A 25,665-nucleotide genomic window follows, 5' to 3' on the forward strand; every position below is an offset into this window, starting at 1 on the left:
GTTAAAGGTCGGCCTGGGAGAGCCAATAGAGAATCAATGACCACCAATAATGGTTCCCATTAGCAACTTACAATGATGGGGAGGTGCTGGTGTTGGAGTAGACAAAGTTAAAAATAATCACATAAGACCAGATTGTAGTCCAACAGGTTTACATATTTGGGAGCACTAGCTTTGCCAGTGCTGCCCTTCCTCCCAGTCAGGGGACACTTCAGCGCTCAAGGACATTCAGCCTCAGATCTTTGGGTGACCACCCTCCAAGGCAGACTTCGGGATACGCAACAGCACAGAGTGGCCGAGCAGTGGTTGATAGCCAAGTTGGGTACCCATGAGGACAGCCTCAACCGGGATCTTGGGGACATGTCACAGTACAGGTTACCCCACTACACTTTACACACACACGCACACACACTTACACACGATCGCACTCACACAAACCCTCTCTCATACACACACTCTCTTTCAGACACACCCCCACAATCTCACGCACAGCCTCACACATGTACTCCGTTACACTCGCGCACACATTCTGTCAAGCACACACATACTCTCAAACACACACACACTCTCCTTCACATGCACGCGCACACACGTATAAGGCTATGGGGTGAATTTGCATTTGCAGATTTGTGTTTGCAGATACATTACGTTTTGTTCAAAAGGCACACAGTCTATAAGCAGTCAGTCTATGTGAAACTTTATAAATTCCTACTTTGGGTATAGAACCAGACTGACTCAAGGTTGGAATACACACGGACACTAACCTCACCTTTCATGCATTGTTTGAGCTGTCACCTTTTGTTTATAAAAACTTAAGATATCTCGAAATAACTTGAAAGAAGTTCTGGGATTTACATATTAATCAATCGAAACCAGGAACCCATTCTAAGTGATTAAAAGACTTAATAGTAATCTAGGTTTGTTCAATACATTGCATCAGTTGTATGACACTTTGATCTTTTAGTATAAATTCTGTGTCCTATGATTCTGCCCTGCTAGCTACCTGACGAAGGACCTGCGCTACAAAAACGTGTACTTCCAAATAAACTTGTTGGACTATAACCTGGTATTGTGTGATTTTCAACTTACGATGGGTTGTGTGCGGTAGCAGCCTGTGTGAAGACAAGGCCTGGTGTGTGGGGTTTGGGGTAAGCACATGGAAGAAGGTGCTCAGGCCCTAAAATTGTTGGATTCAAGATTGAGTCCAGAAGGTCTTGTATGTGTAAGATATGTTTTTGGTTTATTTGGATAGAATCAAACTCCAATATTTGTTTGTTTTCTTGTTATAATACAGAACCAAACTGCATTTGTGACTATATCTGTATACGTTTTGAGATTATATAGAATATGTATATTCATACATTTATGTACAAATTTTATTTTTACAAATAAAAGTATATTTTTGAAACAAAGAAAGAGTTCCCAAGCAGAAAATGAGCTGCTGTTATTCCAGCTTCCCATTGGTCGACGGTTTGATTACATCATCACGTACGGGAGACGTGGCTGACGGTTGGTGACCGATGCGGTCCGTTTGAAAGGAAACCTCCGATTCACTGAAACGGGTAAGGGGGGAATACTTATCTCTAAATAGACAAAGGAGGGGGTTAAGGTTCAGCTGGAGGACTGCGGCAAGCCTGAGACAGAGATGTTGGCCAGGGAACAGGATAGTGTGTGGAACAGGGTACTGCTCCTCGGATGCTGCCTGAACTGCTGTGCTCTTCCAGCACCACTAATCCAGAATCTGGTTTCCAGCATCTGCAGTCATTGTTTTTACCTAGTGTGATTAAGTGGCAGGCAGTTGGAAACTCGAAGTCTTTTTTGCTGATAAAACATAGGTGTTCTACAAAGCGGTCACCCAGTCTCTCCAATGGAGAGGAGACCATATTATGAGATTGAGTGAAGTGCAAGTACCTCCATCCACCACCAGAAGGATCGCTGGACCTGAAATGTGAACTCTGCTTTCTGTCCACCGATGTTTGCCAGACCTGCTGAGTTTAACCAGTAATTTCTGTTTGGATAAATGCGAGGTTATTAATTTTGGAAGCAAAAACAAGAAGGCAGATTACTACCTGAATGGCTGTAAATTGGGAGAGAGACTGTGCAGCGGGACCTGAGTGTCGTTCTGCACCAGTCGCTGACAGTATAAAAGGCAGATGGTATGTTGGCCTTCACTGCGAGAGGTTTTGAGTACAGGAGCAGGGAATACACTGTTGCCGGCATACAGGGCCTTGGTGAGGCCATATCTAAAGTATTGTGTGCAGCTTTGGTCTCCTTTTCTGAGGAAGAATGCTCTTGCTGTAAAGGGAGTGCAGTGAAATGCTGATTCCGGGATGGTGGGGCTGAAGTATAAGGTGAGATTGACTAGGATTGTTTTTGCTGGAGTTCAGACAAGTAAGGGGGGCGGGGGGAATCTCAGAGACTTATAAAATTCTAACAGGACGAGACAGTGTAGACACAGGGAGGATGTTCCTGATACTGGGTGTATCCAAAACCAGAGGTCCCAGTCTGAGGATTCGGGGTGGACCATTTAGAAAGGAGATGAGGAGACACTTCTTCACCCACAGAGTGGTAATTCATTACCACAGGAAGTACTCAAGATACCAAAACATTGAATGTATTCAAGAGGCGGCTAGATATAGCACTTGGGGTGAATGGGATCAAAGGTTATGAGGAGAAAGCAGATTAGGCTATTGAGTTGGACAATCAGCAATGATTATGATGAATGGCTGAGCAGGCCCGAAGGGCCAAATGACCATCTATCTTCTATGTTTCTATTACTCTGTCCATTGGTCAACAATTCTACTGATCATTCAGAGTATTCACCCATCCTACTGGTCAATCATCTAAGTGGTCATCCATCTCATCAGTCACTCAATGTGTTGAGCATTGGTCACACCAGCCACTCAGCTCTATGCATATTCATTCCATTGCCCACCCCACTGATCACCTACCCCAATGGTCATCCATCTCATTAGTCATTCTCACTGGTATCATTGGTCACTCATTACGCCAGTTATCTGTCACTGATCCTAAAGGCCATTGCTTCAGGGGCAATAGCAACTAGGGTTGCCAATTCTGTTGACCATATTTTTGCTGATTTCATCACATTCTTTTTATTCTTACATAAGATGTGGTTATCGTTGCCAAGTCCAGCATTTACTGCCCCGCCATTCTCTGGAATGGTTTCCTAGGTCATCTCAGAGGACAATTAAGAGTCAACCAGATCATACTGTGGATCTGGAGTCACATAAACAGCAAATATTCTTCCCTAAAGAGCATTAGTGAACCAGATGGATTTTTACAGCAATCAATAGCATTTTCCTGGTTATAATTAATGAGGCTATCATTTTCAGATTTATTAATTGAATTTAAAAACTTAAGCAAAAATAAGCCATTCAGCCTGTCGAGTCTATTCTGTCTCATCGAATGACAGCATGGTTGATCTGATAATCTGGAATGCCCCAGACTTCATCCTATTTTCCGAATATTTACTTTAAACTAAAGAATAAAAAGTAAAACTTCTCACCAGTCAGCACATCGAGTTTTGTTCTGTATCTGATTGCCTGTTTGGGTGCCATTGTCTCACCCACTGCTCTAGATCCTGCTTTCTGCCTGTCTCAGTATCCTTTTCTCTACTTCTCCACCTGTCATGTGGTCCTCATTTTGGCCATTTGTCTGGATGTTGGTGACATTTGTCTTGGATTCCTCTTCTTGCCTACTGCTCTAAATGCTCACGACTTGAAATTTGAAAGGGGTCAGAAAAGATTTACTATACAAGGATGTTGCCAGGATTGCAGGGTTTAAGCTATAGGGAGAGGCTGAATAAGGCTGACGCTATATGGGTTTATAAAATCATGGATAGGGTGAATGGCCAAGGTGTTTTCCTCAGGTAGGGGAGTCCAAAACTAGATGGCCTACATTTAAGGTGAGAGGGAAAAGATTTAAAAGGGACCTAAGGGGCAACCATTTAATACAGAGCATTGTGCGTGTATGGAATGAGCTGCCAGGGGAAGTGGTGGAGGCTGGTACAATTACATTTAAAAGGTGTCTGGATGGGTGTATGAATAGGAAAGGTTTAGAGGGATATGGGCAAGATGCTGGCAAATTTGTCTAGATTTACTGAGGATATCTGGTTGGCATGGATGAGTTGGACTGAAGAGTCTGTTTCCATGCAGTATATCTCTATGACTACCTATCTCATGGTTTCCTCTCACCCATTCCTCTAGGTACTGCTGTCTGCCTGCCTCTGTGTTTCCTCCTGCCCTCCCCACTGGTGCTGCTGCCTGCCTGTCTCAGTGTCTCCTCTCCTCCTCTAGGTATTGATGACCAACAGTCATAGTGTTTCCTCCTGCCCTCTCCTCTGGGTGCTGCTGGCTGCCTATATCAGTGTCTCCTCTTAGATACTCTTCTAGGCACTCCTGATTGCCTCAGAATTTCCTCTCATATACTCCTCTATCTACTGCTGACTGCCTGCCTTAGTGTTTCCTCCTGCCGTCTTCTCTAGGTGCTGTGTCTCCTGTCACCCATCCTCTAGCTACTGCTGCCTGGCTGTGACAGTGTTTTCTCCTGCCTTTACCAATGAAATTGCTGTGCAAGTTATGGTGGAAGAGAAGGTAGTCCAGACATTTGTGAAAATAAAAGTAACAAAGGTGAGGTTTCAGATTTGTTGTTTGCACTTAAGGTTGATGAGGCACAAGGACCAGATGAGATGCATCCATGGAAACTGAAGTGAGCAGAAATTGTAGCAGTACTGTCCATAATTTTGCAATCTTCCTAAAACACGTATGGTGGTAGAGGATTGACAAAATGCAAATGCTGCTTTGCCAGTCACATCTTCACTTCCCTCCTTTACCTTGGCGGTATCACCACACCCTCCAACAGTGGTCAGCCCCCTGGCCTTGCCTTGTCAATCTTCCCAAAATACATTGCTTCATATTTTTCTAGGTTGAATACAATTTGCAACTTTTCTGCCCAGTGCTATTTTTCAGCACTAATACATTGAAGTGTTGAAGGCACTACTACACCCAGAAAGTTTGCAATATCAGCTTAATTCTAATGGTGTGGAGCATAACAGGACATTACATAATCTCATACTATTTTAATCCCACTTGTTGCTTTAGTGACGTTTTAACATTATTGTGAAATTGCTATTGATGTTCTGGGAATCTAACTATTCATTTTTGTGTGAAAACTCTAAATCAATTGCCTATTTATTATTATGCTCATGCATAATACTTGAGAAATATTTGTACTCAAGGACATTGTAAAGAAAAGTGTGCACTGCTGAGTTACTAAGTAGTTTGGTGCAATAAGGGAGTATCAGATAGGCGCATCATTCTAAATAGGGCAGTGGGATAAAGTGCCCACACAGGCTGAGAACAAGGAAGAAGGCAGTGGAGAAGACATGCATGTGAACTGCATAAACATACTCTTTGAAACATCAGACACAGAAAGGGAGAGTGTATAGGTGGAGAAATACAGTTGAATAACATCAAACCTGCAGGTGACATTACCAAAATAGTAGATAGATCAGGAAAAGGAGATAACCAAGAACTTGGGGTAGTGTCAATGCCAAAAAAGGCGGTGTTGCGGTGTTTAAAATTTGGAACAATGCAGGTCCAGTCCCAGAAAAACAGAGAATAAAATGATTAACCACGCCAAAATATCACAGTCATGTCCAAGAGGATGAGAGGAAGTAAAGTTAGCCACAGAACATTGGTCAGGATTTTGCAAAGCCCACCCAAGGGCTGTGAGGAGGGTGAAAGTCAGATTGAAGCAGTTCAAAGATGGAGTTTTAGTAAAGATGGAAATAGATTGATGAGGAGAAAACCATTTCAAGAACCTTAGAGAGTAAAGGATTTTTAAAAATAATTTTCCATGATGTGGACACCAGTGGAAAGGCCACTTGTTTCCTCGACCAAATTTCACTACAATCCATCTCATGAAGATAAACCAACCATAATGGTCGAAAGGGAATGCCAGGACTTTGATCCAATGACTGCACAGTGACTTCACAATGTAGATTCAAGTCAAGATGGTGTACGGTAGAGGTCATGGTTTGTTGAAGGAGCATTGAGGTTGTGTGTCTTGTAGATGGTACACACTGTCATGGTATATGAGGGAGGGAAGGACTGTTTAAGGTGGTGGTGGGGTAGGTTGGGGGGGGGGGGGGGAAGAAAGAGGATGCCAAGAAAGCTGCTTTGTCCTGGATGGTGTTGATCTTCAAATGTTGTTGTGTATTCACTCAGCCAGGCAACTCAGAGTATTTCTAAGTACTGACCTGTGTACCAGAGAGGATGGCAGACTTTAGAGTCAAGAGGCCAGTTATTAACCTCAGAATTCCCAGTCTCTAACGGACTCTTGTATTTATATCGCTGGCCCAGTTCATTTTCACGTGCATGGTACCCCCCCCAAAGGATTTTGATGGAGAGTTATTCAATGATGGCAATGCCACTCAAATCTCAAGAGATTAATATCTGCAGGATATTAGTAACTGAAATAACCCAATGTACCATTTGCTTACTTTAAAACCAGTGCTAGGAATGGTTCATTTATCTGCCATGCCTTATAGAATGAAGAGTGCAAAACACAAATTGAGAAGTCGACCAATTACCCATACCATTCAATAAGGTTATGGCTGATTTTTATGCCTCAATCCCATTGATCCTTGATAATCTTCCTTTTTTTTTTAGGGGAATCCATCTACCTCGGCCTTAAAAATTATTTAATAATTCTGCCTTCACCAGAGCAACAGAGCAAAATGCCAAATTGAAAACCAAGACACAAGTACAAGAAAATAACACAACACAAATCCCCAAACTTGACTGAGCTTTCAAATAACAAATGTTCTGTAATCTAGCTAGGTATTTTTGACAAGTTTCTTTTTCACCACACTAAACAATAAAAACCTACACTCAAACTATGAGAAGGGACAACTACTGATTTGGAACAGAAATAAATCTACAATGGAAAAAAGATTTCTAAAATGCAGATTAAGTATGAAATAACCTTTTTACTGACAAGCAACTAGACAAATACTGATTTGCATTACAAATTTACACACATATTTGCTGGTTACACAGTATACAAATGTTAAAACATGCATTTTGGCCAGAATTGCATTCCCTGCTCAAAACATGACACCCAATGCTATAATTTGAGCATATTTTCCAAATAGCATGTTACATCTTTCAGATGACGCAATCACACAAAAAGAGAGCAGGCACATTTTCTCTCAATTGATCTGATCTGTTACATTGCTGTTTGCAGTGCTTTAGGTGGGAAATTGTTAGGTGGGAAATGTGGTGACCAGCGACTGCTTCGAAATGTAGTGTGCTGTAAAGCTTATCCATTGAGATTTTGAAAGACACTGTATAATAGTGACTTTATTTCTGTTCCCAAACTTTTCTTTGAATTTACAAATAAGAATAGTCACAGTACGATCTTCAGCTGCAGAGTTATGACATCCTGCATCACCAATCCTTCATAACAATAGTGACAGTTCTGTCAGATGAAGAACAAAGCACCTTTATAGTCAGATGTAGGTCAATAATGCCATGGATCTAAGTACACACAGCCAGAGCTCATCTTTAAAAATGTCAGAACAAGGTTGGATTGCTTTATTTTTTAATCACTAAAAAGTACATTTTTTGTCATTAAAGCCATTACAACAAATATCAGACAAACTTTCTACAGTATAAACATTACAAAGTCTGACACTGGCCACTTGTCAATTCTGTAGAACATTAATGAACATTCTCAAGTCAGCACAATTAAAAGAATTCAGAGAAATTAAATCATTGACAAATAAAGCACAATGTATAAAATGTGCACCTTTTAAGTTTTACAACCATACAAAGATATTAAAATATATCCCAGGTAAACCATTCATGACAGGTGGAACCTAGCAGGCTATTGGCACTCAAGAGGAAATATATACTTTTTCATTTATATATTTTCAGCATGATAAATAAGGACAAAATTTATTTAGAAAAGCATAGTTACATGCGCAAAAGTCCTGGAGGAGTAACCGATTTGTTTTCAGACCGACAGTTATGCTATTTAACAAAACAATGACAGACACTCAGAATACTGGCATTGGAAAGAAATTAAGCATTTTTTTAAAAATCAGGCCATGACCCAACAGCTGTCAGTTCTGTTAAACTGAATTTGATAAAAGGACAATAAAAAGAAAGCCTAATAATTTACTGTAATGTACAAAAAAATACAAAAAATAATCAGATATCACTTATCCAGCTAAGCATTAAAACCTATTCACATAATTAAACACTTCTTCTTAGTTTTGTTTTTCTTCTTTTTTTCACCTTTACTCATTTTCTCTTTGTGTTTTCGAATTTCACGGACTAGTGTGTAGAAAGCATCGTCAACCCCCTGCAAAATTAAAAAAAAATACATCATTATTTTCTCTCCATATGCACCACCTGCAAGTGCATAGGCAGTTGGTTTTGTGCTTTTAATCTCAAAGATATGTGGCACTTTCACAAATAGCTGCTTGTCTCCACAGTTCCTCCCTCCGACTGCCAACCCATCTTACACAGAGGCAGAGGAATGTCAAATGCCGCCAGCCACCTAGACAACACAAATTGCTTTATCTGTCTCCTAGAGGTACTGAAGCATGTGTAAACTATTGCACACCAATACGAAGCTTTTAAGTAGAAATCACACAATGTGCAAGAGACTTTGAAATATCAAGGCCTTCCAATTGAGGTGAGGAAGGAGATTAGATTCAGAGAGACTCTCTGACGGTTTAATATCTAGCACGGGAATCAATCAGCATTTTTAACTGCTATTCCTTTTTAATATTTACTCAAGGGACTTGTGCATCACTGGCTGCATTTATAGCCCATGCCTAGCTACCCTTCAGAAGATGATGAACTTCATAAACTGATGAACTTCATAAACTGCTGCAGTTCATGTGGTGTAAGCAGACCCACAATGCCATTAGGAGGAAGTGCCAATGATACTGAAGGAATGCAGACACACTTCCAAGTCAGGATGGTGAGTGACTTGGAGGGGAACTGTCCTGTCTGTGCAGACAGGATGAAGATGTCGAGTTTCTGCCAAAGACTGAGCAACCATTTATCAACTGGAGTGTCAAATGGCAGGAAAGGCCGTGACTCCCTCGTGGAGCCAGCACAATCCCTCCCCCTGCTTCAAGTTTCAAGAACCTTCCAATCCCTGCCAAAAGAAAATTTCTGTCCAATCTTTTGGGTTTTTCTTCTTATAAGCAGCTGCTAACCAGTGTTCTCCAAGCTGTGGTATCACCTCTCAAAGCCAATCAGGATACGGCTGGTGAAACAGGACTTAAATACAGAGGGTGCCCTCTCCGTCTGCATGGTAACATAGTCAATGATGGGAAAAGGCCCAAACACATCTGCTTGGGAGAGTTAAAATGCACAACAGCCCAACTCTGCAGGAGATACTCCTGCTGTCCAAGTTTTGTAGGGCTTTCACTACAATGCACAATATCATTATTAGAATAAACTAACGGGATGGACAGATCAAAAAGAAAATGAGCAAGGACCCAGGCAGTAGCTCAGCGATAATCTTCATTATTGGCCTTTTCACGATGGTATTCATACTGTTGTGTTACAAATGTCATATTTAATCTATTCCACTTTATTTAAAAAAAAGACAGCAGAGTACGGAATTCAAGAACAACGTTAAAAGCAAACTACTGGAAACACTCAGCAGGTCAAGCAGCACCTATGGAGAGAAACAGAGTTAACAGTTTGGGTCAATGACTTTTCATCACAACCTGTTCAAAAATCAAAGCTAACTCTGTTGCTTCGCTTTCCAGAAATACTGCCCAAGCCCAGAGGACTTTCTGTTCATATTTCAGATTTCCAGCATCTGCAGTATTTTCCTCTCATTTCAAGAAAACAAGACGACAGCAGCTTGTGAAATGAAATGATCTCTTGGTCAACTAGCAGGAAATGGATATAGTTAAAAGAAAGCACTTACATGACATTAGAGATCCTAGCCACTAGAAAAACAAAAACTCAAAACGATACAGAGATACTTGTAAGTTGTGGTGCGGGGGCCTTTGAATAAGTATGAAAACGGAGAACACTAAAGATTTTTTTTCAAAACAATTTCCCAGAAGAGAGTGAAGGCTATTAGGCAGATTGATAACGTCAATGCGCGGAATGTTTCAGGAAACATCTCTGGGACACACGCACCAAACAACCAACCATCCTGTAGCCGACTATTTCAACTCACCCTCCCACTCTGCCAAGGACATGCTAGTCCTGGGCCTCCTCCTCTGCCAAAACCAAGCCACGCGATGAATGGAGGAGAACGCCTCATCTTCCACCTTCAGACCCTCCAACCCCACTGTATTAACGTCCACTTCACCAGTTTCCTCATTTCCCTTGTCCCCTACTGACCTCATCCCAGATTCAACCCTCCAACTTGGCACCACCCTCTTGAACTTAGCGAGTTTCGAGAAGATTTGTAGCTCAGCTTCAGGTTCTGGATGTATGTTTGCTCACTGAGCTGGAAGATTCGTTTTCAGACGTTTTGTCACCATACTAGGCAACATCTTCAGTGAGCCTCCAGTGAAGGCTCAGCAAGCAAACGTATATTCAGGTCCTACCTGTCCATCTTCCTTCCCACCTATCCACTCCACCCTTTGCCCCTCCCCCGACCTATCAGTCCCCACCTGCATCTACCTACCGCCTTCCCAGCTACCTTCCCCCCACCATTTATCTCTCAGCCCCCTTCCCCTCTCCCCACATTCCTAAAGAAGGGCTTACGCCAAAAACATCGACTCTCCTGCTCCTCGGATGCTGCCTGACCTGCTGTGCTTTTCCTGCACCACATTTTTTGACTTTGATCTCCAGCACCTCCAGTCCTCACTTTCTCTCACATTAATGATATAAGTGATGTGGAGGAGACCATGTTGGGCTGGGGTGGACAAAGTTAAAAACCACACAACACCAGGTTACAGTCCAACAGGTTTATTTGGAAGCATTAGCTTTCACAGCGCTGCTCCTTCATCATGTACCTTCAGGTATATCCAAAAGCTAGTGCTTCGGAATAAACCTGTTGAATTAATGATATGCACAGGTAATACTGTAATTGGCAAACTTACTAAATAGCTACTTTGAATTGGACTTCAGGTATAAAATACCTGAAATATAGGAAAAAAAAAACTAAAAATAAGTCATTGGAATGAACCAGCTAGATTCACTGTCAGTAATAGCATGTTTAATATTAAAGATAAACAAATCCCCGTGATCCAATAGAATCGACTCCATACTATTAGAAGGTTAGGAAATTGTTGGTGCATTAGTCATGATTTTTTAATTTTGGGATTTCCAATTCGGAGAACAGTCTCCTTGGAAAATTGCCAACGTCACTTCTCAATTGAAGAAATTAGATACAAGTGAGAAATTTAGAGCATATTAGCCCAATGCCAGTTGCAGGGAAAGTACCGGAATCTGTTATTAGAGCCAAAGAGACTAAGCATTGGCATAATTATGCATTGACTGGAGTGAGCCAGCAAGGATTGTTAAAAGGAAACGTTGAATTTTAAAGAACCGAACTGAACTGTTTCTAACAGTAACTAACATGGCAGACAAAGGAAATATTTACAGATATAATTTATCGGAGCTTCCAGAAGGCATCGAATAGGCTCCATGCAAGAGACAATTAGCAAAATGAGAGCATGTTGCCAGAAGACTCTTATAGAAAATTGGTTAGGATGAAGGTGACAGAGTAGCAATGATCATTGAATCCCTACAGAGCGAAAGCAGGCCATTTGGCCCATTGAGTGCACACCTACCCTCTGAAGAGCATTCCACCCAGACCCATCCCTCTGCTATATCCTTGTAGCCTTGCATTACTCATGGCTAACCCACCCGTTCTGCACACCCCTGGACACTTTGGAAAATTTAGCATGGCCAGTCCACCTTATTTACACAGCTTTGGACTGTAGGGGAAACCAGAGCACCTGGAGAAAACCCACGCAGATATGGGGAGATGTGCAAACTCTACACAGACAGACAGTCACCCGAGGCTGGAATACAACCTGGATCCCTTGCGCTGAGGCAACAGTTCTATCCACTGACCCACCATGGGCGTGTATTGCATGCATATTGACAGGATATATGGTTAATGGGGCTCCCAGGAATCTATTCTGAAGCTTCAGTCTTCCACTGCAATTATAAATGATTAGCTAGATGGTGAAAGTATCATAAGATCCATGTTCACTGATGGCACCACAAACTGTCAGTGTAGATGCAAGCAGAGTGCAATGGAATTTAGCTGGATTAGGTGAATGGGCAAAACTGCTTCTGTCAGTGGTTACCAATTAATATTAGAGAAATTCCTGTGGTTAGTAATGTGTGTTGAACTGGACCAGTCCAGTACGCTAGGGACAAAACAGTACCCTGCATGATTTCATAATTCATTAACTGGTTTTAAAATGCATTAACTTACTTTTCCAAGTAATGACGGGGACTTCAACGAGGACATTACAACCATGCAACGTAAAAGTGAACAAAGTCCCGCACTCTTGTGATAGGCAATATACTTTCAAACAGTATTAAGTTTATTAAATTCAACAGTGTTTGACTTCCCATTGTATTATCATGCACATTGAAATCAACGTCAGAAGTGCACCAGAATGCACAAGCATTTATTGAAGAGATTTCCAAACAAAGTTTGATAAACCAATTCGAAATATGATGACAAGGTTTTGTAGCAATACACCAATGTATATAGAAAGCATGTTATTACATGTCAAGACTTCAAGTGTGTGGAGAAAATACGGAAGCTGGAAATGCCCCTAGGAACCGAGAAGGTTAGAAGGGAGAATGTTCAAATTCAAGAGTATTTCGACAATTCAGAAGAGAGAAACTAGGCAGAGGTTGGATGACGACCAGAAAATATAAAATTTAGATCCTTGGACAAAAAGAACCAGAGGAAGGATGATGAAAAACTTTCCCTCAGCATTGAGTTTTTATAATCTGAGGGAAAAAAATGATCAAAATCAGTGGATTAAGCAGATCATTACAGACATTATTTTCCAAATGGACAGCTCTAACCTTCTATTCCATAATTCCAAATAATTGTAGCAATTTCACATGGGTGTTGCAATATGAAACAATGTCATATTAAAAAAAAAGAGACAAACGCAAGTAATTGGTCTTAAAAGTGTTCCATAATGCTCTCCCCACCCGCCACCCCGAACCACAAGGTCTTATTTCTGAAGCTCACTACTTACCGTTTCACATCACAATACACTTAAAGGGCACACAGCGTGCAGTTTTCTCTTCAGTGTTGATTTTTCTCAACCTATACTGCCGAATCTCACGTACCAGTGTATAAAATGCATCCTCCACTCTCTGCATTGCAAAACACAACTCCTTCAATAATCAGATATAACAGGTACAAAACATGGAGGAACTCAGCAATGATTTGAAATTTTCAAAGATCCATGTTCATTTTCTCTCCAAAAAGGTTAAAATAAAGCTTTGAAGAATACAATTGTATTGATTTATCCCTTGCCCCCAATCAGTAGCAGACAAAGGAGTTGTGATTTTAGCCATGCAGAGATTCAGAAGATTTTTAAAAAAACCACCACCAAAGAATTATGCAGAGTACTAAATTTACAAATCACAAAGCTTCAGGTTTGTTCTCATTGTTTTGTCATAGAAATGGAGACAAGATACTTTTAACAGATGTGAATTCAATTATGCAGAGATTCAAGGAGCAGTGAAAATTGCGGAGGTTAACACAAAACAATTTTGTCCCCATCATTCAGCAGTACAATGCAGCAATTTCAGAATAAGCACAAACGTTTATGGATTAGCATCTTCCAAGACAGAGATCTCAGTACTAGTGAAAAATTCACACAAATCATTGTTTTAAGGCTTTTTGTAACGTGACCTACCTCGATCACATTAACAAAACATTACCACATTACAGAAATGATGAAATGCAGGCAACAGACTCTCTCTATTGTAAAACAGAGTTGCATGAATCTATAATTGTGCAACGCATTTTTCATAATACACAATTCAAACATGTCAACAATATCAGACACTTCAATGCGTGTTATTAAACAAAGTAAATGGAACATTCATGCTCTGTTCTTGTCAAATGAAAATTTTATCATGTGAAATCTGTCTTTTGGGATGAATTCCTATCAGTTTATTTCATCATCAAGACAACGCAGCCATATACTTTCCTTTCATTAGCTATTTTTCTGATGACTTATTAAGCTGAAGTTGATGAGCTGGGCGTTTGTATAAACAGGGCAGCCACCAATTAGTTAAAGCCAGATTGTTTAAATGCCAATTTAAAGTCCCAGCTGTGCATTCAGTCTTGTCTAATGCTTGAAGAATGTTGCATTTTTTTTTTCATAAGGCTAACTTGGGATACAGAGAATCATAGAATCCCTACAGTGTACAAACAGGCCAATGTTGACTCTTGGCAAATCACCACCAATGGATGTCACATTAAAAGAAAAAGAACTGTTCAGAACTTTTGCTGGCAACCAGTGACCAAAAGTAGATTGATACTTCATGCAGTCTTCAGTTAGATCATGCCTATTCTGTACCACAACTCAGTTCACCTGCATCCACATCAATACTCACCTGTCTCGTTTTTGCCGATGTTTCAATGAAAGGAATTCCGTAACTGCGTGCTAGATCCTGGGCTGGTTTTGTCTCTACTGTCCTCGAGGGCAAATCACATTTATTTCCCACTAGGACCATGGGGACGTCATCAGAATCTTTTACCCGTTTTATCTGTTCTCTATGAAACAAAAGACAAACTTTTACAGCTTTTAATTCAGAAGGATATTAAAATCCACGACATGGAGATGCTGGTATTGGACTGGGGTGGACAAAGTTAAAAATCACAACACCAGGTTATAGTCCAGCAGGTTTAATTGGAAGCACTAGCTTTTGGAACGCTGCTCCTTCATCAGGTGGTTGTGGACCTGATGAGGGAGCAGTGCTCCGAAAACTAGTGCTTCCAATTAAACCTGCTGGACTATAACCTGGTGTTGTGTGACTTTTAACATTAAAATCCACACTTCTGCGACATGTTTGAGAGATTGGGAGAGCAATGTTGCATTGGGCACATGCTGTTTCTCAGTCAATGCCAGCATTATGCCTGTTCAGGTCAGGAATAGCACAGCCACATGCAGTGCCCCCAACCCTGCCCAAACAGCTTGCCATGACTCCTGATCACAGGAGAACATTTTCACACTCCATAAGTTGTCCATTTTTCTAGTTTCAAAGTCAGGAAAAACCCATTTGGTATTAGTCTCTGCCAAATGTTAGATATTCCTATGAGAAATGACCAACTTACCTCACACAGAACCTATGGATCAGGTAGAGAGAAGTATAGGGATTTTCTTCACATCAATCTGCATTCAATTTGAATTCAACAGATGCAGACCACATTTCCCAACCTACCGTGCATACATGCCCTGTAATAATATTATTACTAAGAAAGTGGTATTTCATTAAGAGGAAAAAAAATCTACAGAACTATTATACACCCAGATGTTAGATATCCTAGGCGGCCACTTCACCCATGTTGGTTCGAAACAACTATTCAATTAATCCAGATATATCTTTCAAATCCAGTAAACTCTGAAGAAGGGTCTCAGGACTCGAAATATGAACTGTTTCACTCTGCATAGACGCTGCCAGACCTGCTGGGTTTCTCCAGCAATTTCTGTTCACGTTTCAGATTTTCAGCATCCGCAATTCTTTGATTTATTCAATAAGTCTATACCATTGTGAATGTTTCCATGCCACGTTTAAAATGCAGATAGATTCTTGTAGACCGCATTTACAAAGTCAGAACCCTTTCCTTTCGTCTCGAATAGTCTGTCACATAATACAGAAGAGGCCCTTTGGCCCATCAAGTCTGTACCAACCTATCTGCACTAATTTCACTTTCCAGCGCTTAGTTCAAGTGCTCGACCACCAAATAGTGTGCCATATCAAACAGAGCAGGCCATAGAAAGTGGAAGAACAAGGCTCCCTTTCTAAAACCCACCTATAATGATGAATGTCTTCAAATGATTTAGTGTTATTTATGGCAAAGACACATAGGAAGCCCTCGCCCGTCCTCATGTACTGATCTCTCATTGCACTGTACTCCTCTTGACCTGCTGTGTCGAGAATATCTAAAAGACACGTTTCTCCATCAATTACTACTTGTTTTCTGTAAGAATCCTGAGAACAAACCAGATGAAAGACGAGTTAGAACATTAAGTGCAACTTCCTCATAAAGTAGTAAGCAATATACAATAGTGAAGCATCACTCAAGAACCTGAGGGATCTTAATTAACTTACAATCCAACATTAGGCACATGTTGAGTGTACTCTGAGACTTTGTTATTAGTGAAGAAGAGGTTCAGGATTGGCCAAAAAGCCAATACTTTTGTGCCAGAGCAGGGCAGCTGAATTATGTCCTCAAGTATTTAGAGGACTGGTTAAATACAGTCACTTGTCCAGTTATTCCCAGAACCCAAAAACCAGTCAATATGTAATTTCTATACTTCAGAACAGACATAGAAAAATACAAAAATATACAAAACAGCATGGTAGGTAGCTAAATTTAAACAACCAATTAAAAAAGGTCAAGGGTCACTTTAGGAAGTGCATTTTACCCATCTACTCTTAAAAAGGTAACATCATGACTTGCCTAGAAGATGAGAAGAGGTTTCACTTGTAAAACTAGCTTTCTAAAATATGTGTGGTAAGCAAGTGTACAAGGGAGTTGGTTATAAAATTGAATGTAAGACATGGAGGGGACTAAGGCAGTCAGCAGAAGGCTGAACGTTTAAGCCACACCCAAAGTTTAATCCCAATGCACTCGAGACCGCCAGATGTACCATTAAAATAGCAGTAGCCATTTGGTCATTTTTAATCAGCAGCCTATTTCACCCACTGTCCTAATCAACACCCTTCTCTCAATCAGAACACCAAGGTGTTCACTCAGCTCTGCTATGGACTACAAGACTGTGCGTGCAGTTTGGCTTGAGAGTGTAGTGCCTATTCACATTCTCGATACATAAATTCTTCCTTTATAAAGTTTTAAAAAAGCAAAGAAAGTGATGTTTAGTCAGAGGAAGAATTTGTTTGCCTAGGGAGGTAAGGCAGAAGAGAAGCAAGAAAAAAAAGTGGTGTACTTCAAGGGACCGGATATGGGTCATTCTGCTCATGACCTAATCCAAAGTTACTTGTGTATAAGTACATCATGGTAATAGAACACAATGCAGTGTTACAGCTACAGAGAGGCACCCTGCTTCCTGAAATCTATGACCAGCTCCTTCATTTTGCTGACAGTGAGGGAGAGATTGTTGTCTTTACATCACGCCATTAAGTGGTCTATCTCCTCCTTGTGTTCCGTCTCATCGTTGTTTGAGATCCAACCCACTATTATGGTGTCATCAGCAAATTTGTAAATGGAGTTAGAGCTGAATTTGGTCACACAGTTATGAGTGTATAAGGAGTAGGAGTATGCAATCTTCTGGGACACCAGTGTTGAGATTATTGTGGAGGTGGTGTTATTATCACAAACTCTCATCGATTGCAGTCTATGGGTCAGGAAGTCGAGGATCCAGTTACAGAAGGGGGAGCAGAGACCTCAGTCTCAGAGTTTGGAGATGAGTTTTGTTGGAATTATGGTGTTGAACGCAGAGCTGAAGTCAATAAATAGGAGTCTGACATAGATGTTCCCCAGGATATGTGTTGGCTCAGGGAGGTCTCGTCTGCCGTGGACCTATTTGTGACAGTAGGTGAATTGTAGCAGAACAAGGTGATCTGGGAGGTGAGAGTTGTTGTATGCCATTACTAACTTCTTGAAGCATGTCATAATAAATGGAAGTCAGAGCCACCAAGCTGTAGTCATTGAGGTATGTTGCCAAATTTTCCTTTGGCACCAAGATGACAGTGGTCTTCTTGAAGCAGGTGGGAAACTTGCATCATAAAAAGGTTAAAGATGTCTGCAAATACTGTCACTAGCTGGTCCATGGTGATCTAAGAGCACAGTTGGGGATTCAATCCAGGCCAGTTACTTTCTGTGGGTTCACCCTGAAGGCGGCCAATCTGACGTCTGCAGTGGTGACTGTGAGAACAGATATACCAGATGCATTTTTGTCAGCGATTCTACTCGACTTCACTTTATAGCCAGATTGTGTAAATTTTGTCACAGTCAACGTGTATCTGTGTTGTTAATCTGGGGTTCTAATTTAGTTTGCTATTGTCTCTTGGCAACCCAGATGGCTTTGTGAAGATCATACTTAGATTTCCTGGGTTAGTCAGGGTCACCCACTCTTGAACACCTCAGACCTGGTCTTCAGTAGTGGATCTTCTGGTTTGTCCATTGTTTCCGGTTATGCAACACTCGGATTAACTTCTTTGGCAAACAAACAATCTTCTACACACTTACTGATGAAGTCTTTGACAGCAGTGGCATACTCATTTAGGTTGGCTGCTGATTTTTTGAATATGGACCAGTCCACCCAGTCACATAAGAGCTTGTCCATCACCTCAGTTGGAGCATTGTACTACTTTCTGTTGGGGCTCCTCGCACTTCAGTTTCTGCTTTTAAGCTGGGAGAAGAAGCACAGCATTATGGTCTGATTTACCAAAATGCAGGTGGGGAAAGGAGAGGGAAGCATCTTTGATGCTTGTGTAGCAACGGTTCACATTGTGTTTGGGTGCCTGGTGGGACAAGAGACATGCTGGTGGTATCCTGGTAGCATACTCCTGAGGTTGGTCAGGTTGAAGTCACAATGAACAAGGCCTCAGGGTATTCCATCTCAAGGCTATTTGTAGCAGTGAATATTTCATCAAGTACATTCTTCACTTCCACATGGCATGGAAGTCCAGCGTTGAGTGATATCAAGCATCACTCTAGAAAACATTCTGTACCATTGTCACCCTTAGTGCTTCCTTCAAGTGGTGTTCAACATGGAAGAGTATCCATTCAGGGTGACAGGTGGTTTCCTTGACTATATTTGACCTTATGTCATGAGACCTCACTGCGTCCAACAATGTTGAGGAGCCCCAGGACAACTCCCACCCAATTGTAAAGCACAATGTTCCACCTCTAGTGCATCTGCTGGTGGAACAAAACATATCCAGGAATAGAGATGCTGTTGCCTAGGACATTGATTCATACCTTAAAGGCAGTGTCAGGCTGTTTCTTGACAAGTCGGTGGGACAGAGTAACAAACTGTTAGCATTCAGGTTCAGCAAGTAATAGGGAGGGCAAACAGATGTTGGCCTTTTTTTTCAAAGGGAATGGAGTATGAAAGTAGGGAGGTTTTGCTAAAACAATACAAAGGCATTAACCAGACCTCAGCTGAAATACTATGAACAGTAAAATAAAACAATGAAGTGCAGATACTGGAAACCTGACGCCCTAATAAAAGGTCAGTGGACCCAAAAGGTTAGCTCTGTATCTCTCCAAAGTTTTGCCAGCAACTTCTGTTTTTGTTGTTGTGAACAGTTTTGGGTCTTTTATCTAAGGGAAGATATACTGACATTGGAGACTGTCCAGAGAAGGTTTACTTGGCTGATAGCAGGTCTGGAAAAACTATTTTATGAGGAGAGGCTGAGTAATTTGAGCCTGTACTCATTGGACTTTAGAAGAATGACAGGCAACCTTATTGAAACATACTACTGTATATTCTTAGAGAACTTTACAGGGTTGATGCAGAGAGGCTATTTCCCTTTAAGGGAGAGTCTAGAACCAGAGGGCATAATCTCAGAATAAGGGAGTTGCACGTTTATGACAGAGATGAGGATGAATTTCTTCTTTCAGTACAGAATTCTTTACTGCAGAAGGCTGTCAAGGCTGCATGATTAAGTATATTCAAGGCTGAGATTGACAGATGTTTATTCATAAAGGGAATCAAGGGGTTTGTAGAAAAGGCAGAGAAGCTGAGTTTTGGATTATCAGATCAGTCATGATCTTAAATCACAGTGGTGCAGACTTGATGGGCAGAAAGGCTTACCTCTGCTTCTTCATCTTATGGTCAGCTCTTCCAATTTTGGCATAGTCCCTCTGACGTTAGTTAGGAGGACTTTGAAGATTGGCAGAGCTGTGGTGTGCCATAGCCATTTCCAGTGCCTTTGAAGGTCAGTTCTGAAGGGTCACTGATCCCGAAACTTTAACTCTAATTTTTCTCCACAGATGCTGCCAGACCAGCTGAGACTTTCCAGCAATTTCTGTTTTTTTGTTGTTGGGTGGTCTGTTCAGTTTCAGTCCTTATATCAGACTTTGTAGTAATTAATTATAATGGAATAGTTTACTAGACAGTTACAAATCAATCACACTAAAGTGGATCTGCAGTCCATGAATCCAGACTAGGTACAGATAGCAGATTTCCTTCCCTAAAAAGGATATTATTGAACCAGATGATTTTATACAACAATGGTTTTATTAATTAATGGATTTTTCTTCTTTAACCAAATTCAAATTTGGTTTCCTTGTTATACATCTCTGTGACTCAGGTGGGATGTGGGGTCAAATCCCATCTGAGTCACAGATGTACAACAAGGAAACAGACCGTTCAGTCTAATTCATCCATCCTGACGAGAAATCATAAATTAATCTAGTCTCGTTTGCCAGATTTTGGCCCATGTCCCTCTAAACTCTTCCTATTCATATAACCATCCAGATGAGTGGCATCAGTCAAGCACTATCTCCACTTGCTTGCATTTTTAGTATTTTTCATGTTCAGGAACAGACAACTAAATATTTTTCTAGTGCAGTCACTGTTGTAAAGTGGGAAACAGCAGCCAATTTTCATATGGCATATTGCTATAAACAGCAAAGAGATAACGATCACTATAATTTTTTTGAGTGTTGTAGATTGAGGGATAAATATTGGTCAAGACACGAAAGATAAGAGAGCCATGACAGGTTTTTCAAGACAAACAGGGGTGTTATGTTCAGCCAGTTGCACAAATGGGACCAGTTTAACACCTTAATTGAAAGACTATTATCACTGGTTAACTATTAAACTATATAACAAAAGAACAGGGCTTTGCAAATGCTTCTTCCATCAGGTCTTAGTCCCATGCAATCTAACCTACATAACTCCTCCTGCATATGCACAGTTGTGATTGTTGGTATTGGTACAGTTAATCCTTTAGTCTATACTAATGACTGAGCATGACAACAATCTCACCATTGTTACAAATGGAAATTCTGGGCTGATGTCTTCACGTTACAGTAACATAGTTACTGCACTAGAGGGCTTCAACTGTAGAGTGACTATAAAATAAAACTGCAAAGCTATGCATTATTCCAGTATGTCCCAGTATTTTGACACAGAAGTATGTCCTGCAGGGCAGTGGAATGATCATAGCTGAAAGCCCAGGATGTAACTTAAGTAAGCATAAGAAGTGAAGCATCAAATGGAGCTATGTAAATGTCTAGGGGAACAATGGTTACGCCACAAGAAATAACCAAGAACACAGCTTAAAGAGAAAGAATAATTTTACAAAAGACTTCATTTCACAGTTTCTATTTAGTCCAAATGTCCTTCCACTTGCTTAAAGTGGACTTTAGATTTTTATGAGACTGAAAACATTTCACAGCACAGTTTCAAAGTGCAGCAGGGGAATTGGTGTGTACTTTGGGTCACGTTAGTCCTCAGCATCTCACCAAAACAAAAGTGTAAGGTCTTGTCATTCACCATATTGCTGATGGCAGGATCTCAGCATGCACAAATTGCCAATCAGCGTGTGCACTTATCTGATCAAGAGACAGTAAACTTCAAATTGCACTGCATTGGGTGTGAATTGCTTTGGAATGTGGTGAAAGAAACGAGGCAAAATGCAACATTGCTTTTTTTCTCTGCAAATTCATCCTATTAGAATTAGGTTTTTTACTGCTAATGGCTGTGTTATGAATCTGAACAGTCCAGCCCTTCCACCAGTGTTGGAACTGTGTGCTGGGAGGTAATTTTTTTTTAAGAAAAACAACATTATGCAGTCAACTAACTTGGTTTATGAAGCCAACTGTGTTCGCAGCCCCCTCTACCACTTGCTGAATAGGCAAGGCTTATTGAAGTTATAACGAATAAACATTGAAATTTATGCAGAATGTTTTCCACAGGTTCCACGTTCTCCTGCAGCTGATCAAGTCCTGTGCTATTCTCTCACTGGGGACCACTTCAGGGACAGGTGCTGAACTGCATGAATGGCACACAGAAGCACTCAGTCGCCTCTCCTCTGCTCTACTAAAAAAAGGGTTCTTTTGTTTCCAGTTTACGCAAGTGGAAATCTGCCCAGTTAATGCAACTAATGCATCAGCAGCCCCCAGCAGCAATGAGGAGATTGAATGAAGGCTGTCAGTCCTGAAATTGCCCAAAAATCACCTGTATACATTTATTTGAGAACACAGTCTTAACACTATCAATTCAGTGCTTCTTGTTTAATGTACATCTGTGTAAGGTGATGCTGGGAACCAATGAACGTGTCTTTCTCTAATCTTCCATAAAGACACTGTTGTTTATCCACGCCATATTATTGCATCATTTTTGAGTCTATGTACCCTTGCAACCAACTCATCGTTAGAGGTATTTTTGCTGCTCAATTTTTCTCATGGACTTACCTCCTCTGCTTTTGGAAACCCAAGCAGGTCAGATAATTCAGTAAAACTGAAGGCTAGGAGTCCACAATACCATAGCAATAACCATCACTTCAGATACACATTTCATTGCCATTCTGAAATATAACCGTACAGAATTTAAACATAAATGCTAGCCTCTTAAAAAGGAGGGAATAAGAGAAGACAAAACTTACTTCTATCGTGGGATCATACTCATCTACGAAATGGTTCTGAATAAGCTGGATTGTCAGAGCACTTTTGCCTACGCCACCAGCTCCGACCACCACTAGTTTGTACTCGGTCATCTTTCTTGTTCAGAGACAGACCTGTGTAAGCAGACGGCCATATTAGCAACACAGGAACAGAAGCAAACATGGCAGTGCAGTGATTCCATTACTTTTATTTATTCATTATTTCTTGGGAAGTGGAAACCATCGACATGTGTCACTGATCCTAATTGCCTTTGAACTGCATTGTTTCCTGGGCCATTTCAGAGGGCAGTTAAGAGTCAACCACATTGCTGTGGGTCTGGAGTCATATACAGGCCAGACCTGATAAGGACAGCAAATTTCCTATGCTTTAGTGACGTTATTGAACTAAATGGCTTCAATCAACGATCACGGTCATGGAAGTCCATCCACTGAATTCAAATTCCATGGCTGCTGTGGTGGGATTTGGACCGAGAACATTGCCCTGGGTCTCTGGATTATTAATCCAGTCACATTACTACATCATTTCCCATGGACACTTGAGCCAGCAAGTTAATGCTCAATCACAAATTTGAATTCAGTTCTTTAAAAAGTAGTCTGGAAATACAAAGTTGGAATCAGTAATAAGGCTGGTGCAAAGTCAAAAACTATTGGTTTATTTGCATTCTTTAGGGAAGGAAACCTGCCTTTCATTCTTGTCTGTGTGTGTTTCGAGATCCAAAATAACACAATTGTATCACCCATGTACGGCTAAGAGTCTTATCGATCACAGGACGGCTAGAGGTGGGCAATAAATGCTACCAGTGCCAGCCATGCCATGTATTTGGCAAGTATGCAGCAGCAGTGTGTCTCAGTGGTTAGCACTGCTGCCTCACAGTTCCAGGAACCTGGGTTTGAATCCAGTCTGTCTGTGTGGAGCACATTCTCCCTGTGTTTGCATGGTTTCCTCAGGGTGCTCCAGTTTCTTGCCCCAATCCAGAGGTGTGCAAGTTAGGTGAATTGGCAATGCTAAATTGCCTTTAGTGTCCAAGGATGTATAGGTTAGGCGAGTTAGCCATGGAAAATAAGGGGTTATGGGGATGATGCTCTGCAGAAGGGTGATGTGGACTCTCTGGGCAGGAATTCTATATACTTTAAGTGTTATGGACCAGACTAGACCAAACTAGAGCCCCCCACCCGACCTAAGTATTGTAAGGCAAGCGTAAGATGTTCCAGATGTGATTCGATTGGTCCACCACAAAGACATACTTTGTTACAACACAGTTAAAATACAAAAGATAAAAAAGAATTAGTATAACCTTAACTCTACTGAAATACTTAACAAAGTAATGTATTATTTAACTACTAATCATCAATTGTTTCCAAATAGGCAGCATTCCATAAACACACATTTTAGTAAAAATACAATTCAGCAAAACAGCTATGATCCTCATGAGCTGTCTCTCTTCAATTCAGAGAAAACAAACAAACAAAAAAATCTGCCCTTTTGGATTTTTAAGAGGAAGCCTCTCATCTAAGACTTCACTTTAGCAGCTTGCACCTCAAAATTTCAGCTCAGCATCCAACAGAAATCTTCTCAAGCAAACCTAACAACTTTCCTCAGTCTTAGAGCCCTGACCCCACCCAGTCATGATTCTTTTGTCTCGTGAAAAACTAAAGTCCAGGGCTGACTCCAAGCTGTTTACCCACAGTCTGTCTGAAGCAGACATTCAGCCATCAATGTGGCAACACCCTCTGCAAGAGAAACAACACAGAATACATCTCTCTTAAAGGCATAGGACTCGCACACAAGGATGTTTTTTTGAAAACAAGGTCATTCAGTCCCTTTTGAGACAGGTCTATCATTTAATTAGATATTTGTGATTATATGTACCAAACCCTATGGAATTTGAAAACTCAAACTAGCAGGATACAGTTAGTATTTGTCACCCCTAAATGGTAAAAACTGCACACTATTACTCAGTAAGTGCTGTTCTGAATCCAGGTTAAAAATCACAACACCAGGTTATAGTCCAAGAGGTTTATTTGGAAGTACAAGCTTTCGGAGCACTGCTCCTTAGTCAGGTAGCTAGTGGGGCATGATGTGTCCTATGATCCTGCCCTACTAGCTACCTGACTAAGGAGTAGCGGTCCGAAAGCTTGTACTTCCAAATAAACCTCTTGGACTATAACCTGGTGTTGTGAGATTTTTAACTTTGTCCACCTCAGTACAAGGCAAAAGTGAGGACTGCAGATGCTGGAAACCAGAGTTTAGATCAGAGTGGTGCTGGAAAAGCACAGCAGGTCAGGCAGCATCTGAGGAGCAGGAAAATCGACATTTCAGGCATAAGGTTGAAATGTCGATTCTCCTGCTCCTTGGATGCTGCCTGACCCGCTGTGCTTTTCAAGCATTACACTCTCGACCCCGACCCCAGTCCAACATTGGCACATCCACATCCTGGATTTAGGTGTCAGCCATGACTGAGAGGTTGTTCTCACCTCAAAAGTGAGGTGCATTCCCACTCCAAGGACTTGAGCTCGTAATTCTATGCAACACTCTCACCAGTGCTGCCATACAGATGGGACACCAAGCCAAGGTCCAACCTGCCCTTACAGGTGCAGGCAAAAGATTCCCAGTCTCTATTTTGAAGAGGAGCAGGGATATCTCCCACTGCTATAGGAACCTTGTCAACCAAAATCAGTATATATATAGAAAATAATCTGGTCATGACCGTTTCGTGGAAACCTGCAAAGAGCAAATTGGCTGTCTCATTTCCTACATTACATCAGTGCTTGCGTATCAATGGCTACATGTCACTTCAGCATGGCCAGAGGTCAGAAAACGCACTACATA

At 41.1% G+C, this 25,665-nt stretch overlaps 1 protein-coding gene across 6 annotated transcripts in view; it reads right to left on the reverse strand.

The window, feature by feature from the left end:
* Positions 1-7,601: 7,601 nt before the first annotated feature.
* Positions 7,602-25,665, reverse strand: part of LOC122561572 (GTPase KRas) — a 61,492-nt gene continuing 43,428 nt past the window's right edge. For 3 of the 6 annotated variants that reach the window (XM_087999694.1, XM_043713382.2, XM_087999696.1), the window contains exons 2-6: positions 22,818-22,949; positions 16,045-16,223; positions 14,625-14,784; positions 13,250-13,370; positions 7,602-8,388 (exon numbers count right to left, since the gene is read on the reverse strand). In XM_087999694.1, coding sequence (XP_087855820.1) covers positions 13,254-13,370; positions 14,625-14,784; positions 16,045-16,223; positions 22,818-22,928 — 567 coding nt within the window. In that variant the 5' untranslated portion in view covers positions 22,929-22,949 and the 3' untranslated portion in view covers positions 7,602-8,388; positions 13,250-13,253. Of the gene's footprint in view, positions 8,389-12,412; positions 12,414-13,249; positions 13,371-14,624; positions 14,785-16,044; positions 16,224-22,817; positions 22,950-25,310; positions 25,332-25,665 lie in introns of those variants that run through there. The other 3 variants (XM_043713385.2, XM_087999695.1, XM_043713381.2) reach the window with 3 other exon arrangements.

Source organism: Chiloscyllium plagiosum, unplaced genomic scaffold (genome assembly GCF_037043375.1).
Source record: "Chiloscyllium plagiosum isolate Xiang-an unplaced genomic scaffold, Cpla_swu_hap1 HiC_scaffold_23, whole genome shotgun sequence".
NCBI lineage: Eukaryota > Metazoa > Chordata > Chondrichthyes > Orectolobiformes > Hemiscylliidae > Chiloscyllium > Chiloscyllium plagiosum.